Source organism: Bidens hawaiensis, unplaced genomic scaffold, assembly GCF_021521415.1.
Source record: "Bidens hawaiensis isolate Kalapana, Puna unplaced genomic scaffold, B.hawaiensis_p1.1 tig00020921_1, whole genome shotgun sequence".
Classification (NCBI taxonomy): Eukaryota; Viridiplantae; Streptophyta; class Magnoliopsida; order Asterales; family Asteraceae; genus Bidens; species Bidens hawaiensis.
This window is the reverse complement of record NW_027493231.1, coordinates 144,728-157,249: the sequence shown is the minus strand read 5'-3', so window position 1 is coordinate 157,249 and position 12,522 is coordinate 144,728. Positions and strand designations below refer to the sequence as shown.

The 12,522-nt window shown below is 38.5% G+C and overlaps 1 protein-coding gene and 1 pseudogene across 1 annotated transcript; both read left to right on the top strand.

Annotated features, from left to right (window-relative positions):
- Positions 1–8,994: 8,994 nt before the first annotated feature.
- Positions 8,995–10,012, top strand: LOC143562230 (uncharacterized). Its single transcript, XM_077050102.1, has one exon. It carries the CDS (start codon positions 9,070–9,072, stop codon positions 9,778–9,780), a length of 711 nt encoding a protein of 236 aa, XP_076906217.1. The 5' UTR covers positions 8,995–9,069; the 3' UTR covers positions 9,781–10,012.
- Positions 9,903–11,338, top strand: LOC143562243 (uncharacterized; annotated as a pseudogene).
- Positions 11,339–12,522: the final 1,184 nt, after the last annotated feature.

Sequence of the window (12,522 nt, the reverse complement as noted above, 5' to 3'; positions counted from 1 at the left end):
CTTGGTAGGTATAGTACAGAAGATCTTTCAGAATCATACGGACTGGCTCATTTTGGCGGGATTGTTCCCGCCTTGCTCATTCCTTCATGTGACTACTGAAGTATCTATTGTCTTGTGCGTGTAGCCCTGCTGTCTGCGGGTAGCCTTCCCTGATGGCTTGTATCCACAACTGCGGGAACAGGCGGGGTACTTCACCATTGGGAGGCTTTCCCTGCGTGTACAGCTTGCGTACTGCGCGTAAGGTTCTCTGAGCATGGTGGGTCCTGCGGGAGCAGATGGCCTTTGCGCAGACGTCCCTGTTCAAGGTGAGTCTTGCGGGACCAACTGGGCTCTGCTGGGACCTACCTCTTCAAGTCCCCCCAGTCCAATGTTCTTCTCATGAATGTTTAATAAAGTGAGGTGAACTTTTGGACTTTAAGCAAGGGGTTTTGAAAAGGGTTTTTAGTTTTAAGGTTCTCCGTGGGGATTCTTCCCGCGGGTTTCCTAATGTCACTTGCAAAAATTCCCGATTTTTTTGCTTGATCTTTGGGTATGATGCGGGTAGGTATGTAACCTTCTCGCAAGTCAGGAGCGTTGAGTCTTACTTGTATATAGTCTCCATGGGGTTCTGGTGGTTTTCAACATAGTGATCAATTATGCTAAGACCACCAATTCCATCACGGAGTTTCAAACAATATAATTCTCGACGTTCCCGTTATGCGGGGATGTTATTCCTCTATCCGCAAGCATTGCCCAGAAGATCCTTCTTGGTTTCAATTCTCTGCGGGGCGCTAGGTATGTGAAGGGTTTTGCCTTAACACTGTACATGCGCTCGTCTCACGGTTACTTTACTTCCAAGGTACTGGGGTCCATTCCCTGCGGGTGCTAGGTATGTGAAGGGTTTTGCCTTAACACTGTACCCGCATCCGTCTTACGGTTACTTGGTTACCAAGGTATTCTTGGCTTCAATTCCCTGCGGGTGCTAGGTATGTGAAGGGTTTTGCCTTAACACTGTACCCGCATCCGTCTTACGGTTACTTGTTTGCCAAGGTAAGGGGTGTTTTCCCGCTTACTTTTGAATCTTTTTTGAATTTTGAATTTTGAATTTCGAAATTCGAAGAGTTGGTGGAAAGATAGGAACAGTCCAAACATCTGAAACGTCGTGCGACGGTTTCTTCTGACTGTGTCAGGACGTGCAGGAAGTTATGGTGACGTGACAGTACATGGTCATTCCAGACGCTTTTTCAGGCGCGTGGGCGCGATTTTTCGGGCGCGTGGCCGCGAAATTAATGGTACGCGTCCTGTCAACAGCTGTTGCCAGCCTGTTTTTTGCCACGTGTCATAGTTTCATTGCACCTTCGATTTCTCTCTCCTCCGCATTAAATTCATCGCATTAATTGCGATTAGTATATAAAGGGGGAGAGGGTCCTTTGTAATTCATATCTTCACTTCTTCTCTTCATCTCTAAGGCGATTTCTGGTGAATACTCTCTTATTTAATTGAGCATTCCTCCGAAATCGTTTCTTCTTCCTCTGCAATATGTCTTCTCATGATGCTGAAGCTGTAGCCGACGATAGGAGTACTGCTGGCGAGTGCCAGTGTGCTCTACCTATCGATCTGTACCAGTATGTTGTCAGGAAATTCATGCTTGAGTCTCTTGAGCCTGAGTTTCCGCACGAACAGGACTTGACCGAGCAGTCGTTGGGGACGTCGAAAGTGATGCCGTTCTTCTTGAAAGGGAATTCGAGGACCAGATGGAGGGTTGGGCCGTTGGGATCGTTGAAGTTTTGGTTGCATGTTAACTGCCATACGTGGTTGCCTGTTAATAAGTCTGTTGTGTATCCGCACTGTAACACGAAGTCACATTGACAGGTTGCTGTAACTTTGTCAACCTATCAAGGTAGTCGTGCTATGATGTTATGGTTACATATTTAGATATTAAATTTCTTGATATGTTGATGATTTGAAAAGAGTAAGGTTTCTAATTGGGTGATAAGTTTAGATATGTTTGGATTGTGAAAAATGTTTAGTTTAATTTGGTTAATTTAACACGTGTTGGTAAAAAGTTATGTAATTATTTGATGTATAATAAATAATGTAATCTTATCTTAAACTAATTTTTTACCTGGCGCGTTGCGCCGGGCAAGTTGGTAAATCCGGACGGTGGTAAACCCAAGCATTACAGGTCCTAAGTGTTGAGGCGGTAAGTCGACGTGAATACGGTCGGTTTTGGTTACGTGTGTTATTGTACGAGAACCAAAACCAAAACGTTATAAAAATTGAGCTTGATCAATGGGGTGACGTCGGTTGATAAAACTCGAGCGTTGTTGATGTGGTGAGTTTATGTAAATTCGGTCGGTTTTTTTTCACGTCCGTTACGAATTACATAGGTACGGGTACGATCCCGATCTCATCCCTAGCCGGCTTCAAATATTCCTTCTTAGCCGGCTCTAACTCGGCTTGTAGGCTAAGGCTTCACTTAGCCACCTTCAAATTTTTCATTTAGCCGTCAAAATTGAATATTTTACCAACTTAATTAAATATTGGGCTTCACTTAGCCGTCTTCTTAGCAGGTGTAAATTTAGCCGCCAAAATTGAATATTTTACCAACCACTCTATTAAATATTTAGCCGGCTTCACTTAGCCGTCTTCTTAGCCGTGTAAACTTAGCCCCCAAAATTAAATATTTCACCTACTCACTTAATTATTTAGTCGGCTTCGCTTAGCCGCCAAATTTTTTTCTCATAGCCGGCATGTTTTAGCCATCAACAATCAATACTTTACCTACCCAAATTTAATTTTTCACCAACCATTTTTATTAAACTATACAACCATATTTCATACATCTTATAAAACCATCTTCACCCTCTCAAACTTTTTACTTTCTTATCACAAGATACTCATTAAAAAAAATATACGTTTGTTAACGTCGTCGTTTACTCATATCATATTGTAGGCTTTACTTAGCTGAGTTTTTTTTATGAATGAATTAAGTTGGTTTATTTTTATTAAAATTATTTTTATGTATGTAGATATTAAAAAAATACTAAGGCCATGGGGTATACTCTAACTTCTACATGGATTAACATGACATGACACTTTAAAGATGAATTAAACCACTCCCTACTTGTGTTAAGGTGTGTTAAAATGGCCCATGGATTAAGCTTTTAATGGGTTAAAAGGAACAATACACATTAAATATGTATTAATTACTAATTGATTTGTTATATTAATTATGTGTTAAATGAGTTAAACCATTTCCTTTGGATGACATAGAGTGAATGAGAAAAAAAATGATGATGTGGAGCTTATGTGGAATTAAGATGGGTTAGAGTATACCCCATGGCCTAACAAAAAAATAATACACGGAAATGTTCATGTTCATTAATAATAAAAATTAAGAAACATAATAATAACAAAGCATCTATTAGGGGGTGTTTGGTAGAGGGAATTGAGGGGTGAGAAATGGAATTGGAAAGAATTCTCTTGTTTGTTTATGAAAGAAAGAGGTGAGAAATGGAAATAAACCATTTCCATTTCTCTGATTTTGTTTCTCTACAAAAAGCGAAGAATTGGATTTCTAGGTTTCATTTCTCAGCCTCACGCCTCTCCCTGCCATCTGAGCTTGCCGCGTTTCACCGGACCAACAAAACCACTGGTAACGATTGCTTTATCTTCAACGGATTCAAACTATCCATAATCTGTATAGTATCTTCAACCAACTTGTCTTCCCCCAAAACCTAGCACCAGAGGACTCTCGTCTTCGTATTCGTCTTCTTCTTCCACACAAAAGCTTCATCGCAGCAGGTATGCTTTCAACTCTCAACTCTCAAATTCATCTAATCCAGTTTTCGAGCAGTTTCTATAGATTATTATAACTTTGAATTAGTACGCATTTTGCTTTGAATATCTTATTAAACGTTACCGATTCAGAACGTACGCCATTACATGTGCTTGTTGACTTAATTGACGTGTAGTTTGACTGATGTTGATTATAGATGCTTAACTTTTGCGCCTTTTGCACATTTTGCAATATCGTTGTTGTGAGAAACGTGGCTGATTTCACTGAGTTTGATTGGAGATTCATATATCTAGGTTAAATTGAGTTTAGGTATGAAGATTGTGTTATTTGGGGGAAATGTGAATATCATATGCATTGAAATGTTTAGCGGATAGTAAACACTGTTTGATTTAATTGAAATGCAGAATAAGCTATAAACGAACCGGAAAGAAGTTCGTTTATGTTCGTCTGTTTAATAAATGAACCGGAGATGAACAAAAAACTTTCGTTCGGTAAGCTTAACGGACGAACATGGACCTAGGCCGCGTTCGTTCAATAGTGTTCGTGAACGTTCGTTAATGATTATACTTTTTGAAGTTAATATGTAATCGTTTATGTTCGTTTGTTCATTAGAATCGTTTATGTATGTTTGTTTATTAATGTTCATTAGTGTGTGTTAGTGTTTGTTTGTCCATTACTGCCCATTAATGTTCATTAGTGTCTACTAGTGTTCGTTTGTCCATTACTGTCCATTAATGTTTATGTGTTCGTTTGTCCATTAGGGTCCATTAGTGTTTGTTTGTCCGTTAGCGTCCGTTTACAATATTAACGAACGGACACAAATGGACACGAACAAACTCAATTCCTTAATGGACGGACACGGACAAGAATTTTTGTTTGGTAGAGTGTTCGTGAACCGCCCGTTTGTCCAACAAAAGCTTAACGGACGAACATGGACAATGTCTCGTCCGGTTCGGTTCGGTCGTTTACAGCCCTATGCACAAATGTCATTGCTGTTTCATTTAGTGTATTTCTTATATATGATTTATTATTGACTCTAACAACAATGATATTTGTGATTTTTTAATTTAAATCAAACAGTGCTTTACTAGCCTCCAAACAGTTCAATACATATCATACGCATTAGTCATTGACTGAAATCAGTAAAAACAGTGATGTTTCACACGACGATAAGATCACGAATTGTGAAACATTACTTTTTTTACTGATTTCAATCAAAGATTAATGCCAATGATATGTATGGAACTGTTTGGACATTGGAGGCTAGTAAAAAACTGTTTGATATAATTGAAATGCACAAATGCCATTGTTGTTAAAGCCAAAAATAATATATAATAAAGACACAAAATGAAACAACAATGACATTTGTGCATTTCAATTAAATCAAACAGTGTTTTACTAGCCTCTAAACAGTTTCGTAGATATCATTGACATTTCTCCCAAATAATGCAATCTTCGTGTCTAGAGTCTAAGAGTCAATTTGGACTGAATCTCTGATCGAAATCAGTAGAAACGGTGATGTTTCTCACGACGATAAGATCGCGAAATGTGCGAAACTTTAGCATCTACAATCTAGATAAATGAAAGTACACTTCAAGCAAGTCAATCATCACTTGTAGTCATGCAGGTTCTGAATTGGTAATGTTTGTTATCATTTTCACTGAAATGCACAAATGGTATTGTTGTCTGATAATTTGATTTAGTGTGTTTCTTGACATGATTAAGTATTCGCCTGCTAGATGTTGTTTAGTTGGATCATGGATGTATTCACCTCTGTTTGTTTGATTAAAGCTCTTGATTTCATGTCATTTTAGTAATATTGAAGTTTCTCATATTGTGTTATTAATTTCTGCTGTTTGGATGTAGATACAGTTGAGTTCATATCAGGTAACTTTTGATGGACCAGGTATGATAATGCATTCCAACTTTTTATGTAAGATATATCAGATGTGTTGCTTCAGTAGATTTTAATATGTTTATAAAACTGTAGTATGAGAAGGTTGAGAAGATTGGTGAAGGAACGTATGGTGTGGTTTACAAGGCGCGTGACAAACTTAACAATGAAACAATTGGCTTGTTTTGATAAGTGGTTTAAAGGTTTTAAAGGACAGTGTTCAAGTCTTGTTTGGGTTTATTTATTGTTAGTAGGCTTCAAGATGCACTCAAATGCTTATTCATTATAACAAAAGTACATGTCAAATCTGAGAATTAGTATCTTTTTACAGTTTCATTGCATTTTGTTGATTATTTCAATAATTGTGACACTTTATTTTCTATGTGTTTGTTTTTATTTGTTTTCCTTCATTATTTTGCAATCATTGATATACATTCTTCATTTCAGGCCCTTTTAAGATCAATGGTGTTCCTTTGAGGCGAGTGAACCAATTATACGTTATCGCCACATCAACAAAGGTTGATATTTCAGGGGTAAATGTGGAAAAGTTTGATGACAAGTACTTTGGAAAGAAGGTCGAGAAGAAAAAGAAGAAAGGAGAGGGTGAGTTTGGTAAAGATGTGGATCTAGGACGTTCTTTTCTTGCGTTGACAATAGAAGAGAAAATTATGTTTTGTATGTGAATTGGTTTTAACTATGGTTGATGTTTTTTGCTTAAAAACTATGTTTTGTATGTGAATTGGTTTGATCAATGCATATTTTGGTTGGAATTTATGCATCTTTTTATATGTTTTTTATTTTTTAATAAATATTTGTTATGAAAAAAATACTTGTGCTAATGATAAAGTTGATATAATTCTCTGTTTATTTTCTATGTACCAAACAAGAGAAATGATTCTCAGCTATATTTCTCTACTGAAATCTCTGTACTACCAAACAGAACAGTCAATTCTCATTCTCCAGACCAATTCCCTTTCTCTGCAATTCCATTTCTCTATTCCATTTCTCTACAATTCCATTCTCTGTACCAAACACCCCCTTATAATAAAAGCCTACCATTTTTGTCACTTGTCAATCTCATAGCTCTCCTCACATTTTTTTCAACCAATTTTCATATATGGTCCTTATCTTTTAAGTTATTTCAATATATGACATTAAAATTATAGGTTTATTCCAACAAAATTCATTACTACATATAATAAGTATTCTCCATATGGATTGACAAGAGATGATTAGTGAATTTTGAATTGTTAATTAAAGTGTTTATTATGGTTTATATTCAAAATAATAAACAATAAACATTCGATTCATAATATGTGGAATGATAACAATCGACTTGGACTAAATCCTGATAGCGTTAGCGGCTAAGGCTTAGCCTTTAATGCCTAAAAATACATATGATTTTAAAACTAAAAGTTTTCAGGTTGACTTGAAACCTAGAATTCGGACCCAAGAACCAACCTGAATTACTTCGATTCAGGTTCGGGTTAGTATTTTCTTTGGTTCGAGTTTCTCGAGACGGGTTAGTTTGGATTCAGGTACCGGTTTTCCTGGGTTGGGTCTCAGGTTACAGGCAAAAGTGGTAGCCCTACTTTCAACGATTATAAATAAGAATCACTACCTTCACTTTATGCAACTTTAAATATTCTAATATTCTTTCAACTTAGAATAATCACTATTATTTGAACATGGTTTTAATGTTAGTATGTATTTGTCATTTTCCTGACAATTACATTTATATGAAACTACTTTTTTACTTGGCGCGTTGCGTCGGGCAAGTTGGTAAATCCGGACGGTGGTAAACCCAAGCATTACAGGTCCTAAGTGCTGAGGCGGTAAGTCGACGTGAATACGGTCGGTTTTGGTTACGTGTGTTATTGTACGGGAACCAAAACCAAAACGTTATAAAAATTGAGATTGATCAATGGGGTGACGTCGGTTGATAAAACTCGAGCGTTGTTGATTCCTGATGTTGATGTGGTGAATCTATGTAAATTCGGTCGTTTTTTTTCACGTCTGTTACGAATTCGGAAACTAAAAAAATGGCATTCAGTTGGTTTTCATTATTCGTTATGGTACTGGAACTAAAACAAAATGCGATACGTCTACCCATTAGGTCAGTTTCTGTCGCGTTCGTCACGGTATCGAAACTAAAATAAAACAAATAAAAAACATACAAAACTAATTAGAAATATAATTATCTATCTTATAAAAAAAAGCAAAACAAAAAAAAAACAAAAATTATATAAAAAACCTTAGCCCAATGAAACTTTGCCAAGATGACCAATTATATATCAATGTCGCCAAACTTTCTTTTAATATATATTAGTAATGTATGTACGTACGTGTTTGTGAGGGAGTAAGAGAGAGGGAAGGCCCACGCCAGTCTTCGTAAGGCTGCCCCCATATCGTGTTCAAGCCCGAAGACAACAATGCCCCCAAATCCGGCCATAGCGACTCGTTCTAAAAGACTAAGGTAGCGTTTGGTATGCATAAATGACAGTGAGAAATAGAATGATTTATTACGTGGGAATGAAAAAGTGGTGTTTGGTATTTAATGAAATGAAATCATCTATTACACATAGAATCTCATTCCATCAAAATCATTCATTCCTACCCCCTTCTTATTTTTTCATTTCATTCCTCCCTCACCCTACTTTATCACCACCACCACCACCACCACCATCGCCACCGCCACCACCTGATTGTCATTGTCCCGTCGCCATCACCTCCGTCGCCGCCACCACCCTGTTGCCGCTACTAATGCTACCACCGCCACCCCCACAACCACAACCACTCCGCTTAACCGCCACCACCACCACTGTTGCCGATACCCTACCACTGTCATCACTACCAATGCTACCACCGCCACCCCCATAACCACAACCACCCTGCTTAACCGCCACCACCACCATTTTCGTCGCCGGAGCTGCCACCACCACCGTCACCATTTCAAGTTTTTTTTTTAAATATATTTTGGAATAAAAATATTTTTATTATTTATATTTCATTCCTACAGTTATTTTTAGATTCCAAATAACATAAAGTAATTATTTAATTCATTCTTATATGTTAACCAAACAAAAATAAAAAATAATAATGATTCATTTCATTCCTTTATTTATTTCATTTCTTATCTCATTTCATTCTAACTTCGTTCCGTTACTTCCAAAAACGTATTTCAACTTAATCTTGATTGAGAGCAAGAAATGTTTTAACGTAAAGTGGTAAACTCACCGCACGTCATCTCGTCCTCATATCCACGTGTCTTCCTTCTAGCTCACTCTCTGCCACGTACTTGTAACACTCATCCATCCCACTTACTCAAATACTCAAACCCTCATCCTCACAAACGCGATTCTTCCTGTTCTCCAAAACTCTTTCAGGATAAAACATGTCAGGCGGCGTTGGACCTACAGGCGACATACTCCTTAAAGAAGAACCCAAACATGTACATCAACACCAACAAAAACACCGTGGCATCAGCTTCTCCTTCCAGCAACTCAACTCCCTAGCCGTAGCCATCGTCCTGTCTGCCTCGGGCATGGTCGCGGCCTTAGACCTCGCGTTCGTAGTATTCTCATTCTTCTACATCTACTTCCTATCCAAAGTCGCCTTCCCAACCCTCTCCCCATCCCACGCCCACTCGGACGTTTTCGACTCCAAAAACCGCCTACTCCGCCTCTACACCCTCCTCGGTTTCGCCGTGGGTCTTCTCCTCCCGGTGGCGTACATATTCGAAGGTGTTTTTGAAGGTGACAAAGAAGGTATCAAAGCAGCTGCTCCGCATGTGTTCTTGTTGGCTAGTCAGTATTTTCTGGAAGAGGCGGCGGGTTCTTTCGGGTTTTCGCTGCCGATGAGGACGTTGGTGACGGCGGTGTATAACTCGACGAGGGTATTCGCGTTGATGGAGTGGGTGAGGTTTGAGGTAATGAAAGAGGGAGAAGAGTTTCATGGGAGCAGTAGGAGGTTGTTTATGGGGAGAGTGTTGGCTTTGGTGAATTTGGTGTATTGGGGGTTTAATTTGTTTGGGTTTTTGTTGCCGTTTTATTTACCTAAGGCTTTTAAGAGCTATTATTCGAGTAGGAAGACGGTTAAAGATTAAGTAAGCTAGAACGATGATGATGCTGCAATTATGTTCATTTTTTTAGTTAATGTTTTAGGATGTGTATACAGGGTGTATTAGAAGGATTATGGATAGCAAGGTTAATAATGATGATGAATTATATGACTGTCAAAGCCTGTATACATTTCTCCCTTATTTTTGCATTGATATTTTAGATAGTTTTTTTAACAGTAATTTGAATCATTAGCGGTCTATTTGATCATCCATATTCTTCGAGTATCGAACCAAGTCTATTGATCAGGCTGAAAGCACACGTCATAAACAATTCCACACTCCATCTATGTGGCTGCCCTCACAGGGTTCCTGGCCTTCGTATGTGCCCTCATTGCCATCATCGTCATAATCGTTGGCATTGTCGTCTTAATTGGCTACCTAGCCATCCGTCCCAAAGTCCCAATCCTCTATGTCCACTTTGCGTCCGCCTAGACAACGTTGTTTACAACCAGGAAGGCGTTCTAGCCGTCCGATTATTCATTATTGTAAAAGCCGAAAACCATAACTTGAAAGCACATGTTAGTTTCTACAATACTAGACTTATTCTAGCGTACCAGGGGATAAACATTGCGCAGTTGGTGGCAGACCCGTTTGAAGTGCCGAAAAATACAACTTTGGAGTTGAATTAGTTGGTGGAATCGTCGTCGATTCCTTTGGATCTGCACGAACAGGACTTGACCGAGCTGTCATTGGGGACGACAAAAGTGATGCCTTTCTTCTTGAAAGGGAATTCGAGGATACGATGGAGGATTGGGCCGTTGGGATCGTTGAAGTTTTGGTTGCATGTTAACTGCCGTACATCGTTGCACTGTAACACGAACTCATGAAGTCGCATTGACAGGTTGCTGTAACCTTTGACAACCTGTCAATGTAGACGTAGTCGTGCAATGGTGTTACGGTTACATATTTAGATATTAAATTTCATGATATGTTGATGATTTGAAAAGAGTAAGGTTTCTAAAATGGGCGATAAGTTTTGATATGTTTGAATTGTGGAAAATTTATAATATTACAATATCGGGAGTTTTGGTGCAACAGAGGTTGTACCTTGAGCTTATAATGTGTGTACATCGATGACATCAGCCAAGTGTCCCCTGAGTGCTGAGTGCTGGTACGTGTGGAGTGCTGATACGTGTCCATTTTTGGTGTAGGGTATAAATTCTCCTCAGAATCTGATAGTAAAAACCTCTCGCCACCACATGTTGCTTTTCCACCGTTATTACACCACTCACTGTTGTCGGGTTCGATTTTCGGACTCCTGGCGGCGGTGTGGTGTTGGCGATGGTTATGGCAGCTGATGGTCATTGTTTACGGCGGCGGTGTTGTGGCAAACGGTGGAGATGGCGGTCGTTTACGGCGGGGGACAATTTTTGTGTTTTGTTGTCGGGTTGCATGCGGTCGGGTACTCGGGTTACCATTGTCTCCCCTTATGTTCCACCGTCTTCTACTATTACTTGCTCTCCTTCATCCCCTCACTGTTGCCGGGTTTGATTTCTGGACCCTTGGCGGCGGCGGTGGTGTGGTGTCGGCGGTGGTCTACTAGGGTTGTTGGTAATCTACTTTTGTTTTTGGTTTACTTAGCATATATTGTAATGTTTCTCAAGCATTTAGCGATTCAAATAATGTGTGATTCAGTTGTGTCAATACTTTGCAATTTGATTGTTGTGATCATACATCAGTTGATCTTTACTTCTCTAGGTTAACAGATGTGTATCAATTGTTTGATTATATTTCTTATAGAACAAGTACAAAGAAATTGAAATTCTTGATGAAACAAGTTTGGAAAAATAAATGCAATGCATACTACTTGAGTTTGGTTTTATCAAATCAGGTCATATACAATTGGTTGTGAGGTTTTATTTTGGATTTACTCATAAATACGAATTATACGTTCCGTTGTTCTTAGACATTACAAGACACTATGATGACTGAAGTAAAGATCGTTGGTTGGCATGGCAGAATCGACGGATATATGGCAAGTGCGCGGGTCTTCACTTGCAACCGCTGTTGCCACCATGGCGATCTATTGTACAGATCTGAGCCACAAATCGTTTTGTTTTGTTTCATCTTTCTCAATGATCGTGTGAAATGGTATGGGTTTCATGCATGTTGTTCTGTTATTAGAGACATGTTTGTTGGTTCTCTTTTTTACTATTTATTATTATTATTATTATTATTATTATTATTATTATTATTATTATTATCTTTTACGTGGCTGCTTCAGCTTGATTAAGAAGGAAAGACCTCTTATTTTACATTCCCTAAATGGATCGCTTAGTCTTCCTTTCAGCTTCTTTGAAGTTTTAATTTGATGTTTTAAAGGTACTATAAAATTTGGAAAGATGGTCACGTTTAATAATATGTTTATGAATTGTCAATAACACAGATAGCAAAATGTGTTTTAATTAGATTCCTAAATGTTTTTTTTTTGTAGTATAATGATTTCTTGGGGAGGGATGCCTGAAATAGGGATGGGCAAATTAGGGACCGATACCGGTATCGTACCGGTACCAAAATCAGTACCAACGTTTTGAGTACCGGTACCAGTACCAAGAATCCGTGATTTTCGGGACCGGGATCGGTCGGTACCGGTACGGTCCCGATCTCATCCCTAGCCTAAAACACATACCACAATGTAAGCCTTCCTTCTATTTGAATTTAAATTTTTATATCATATAGTTTTGTCTTATGTAGCAATGATTAAACGGGTCAGTTTTAGATTATGTT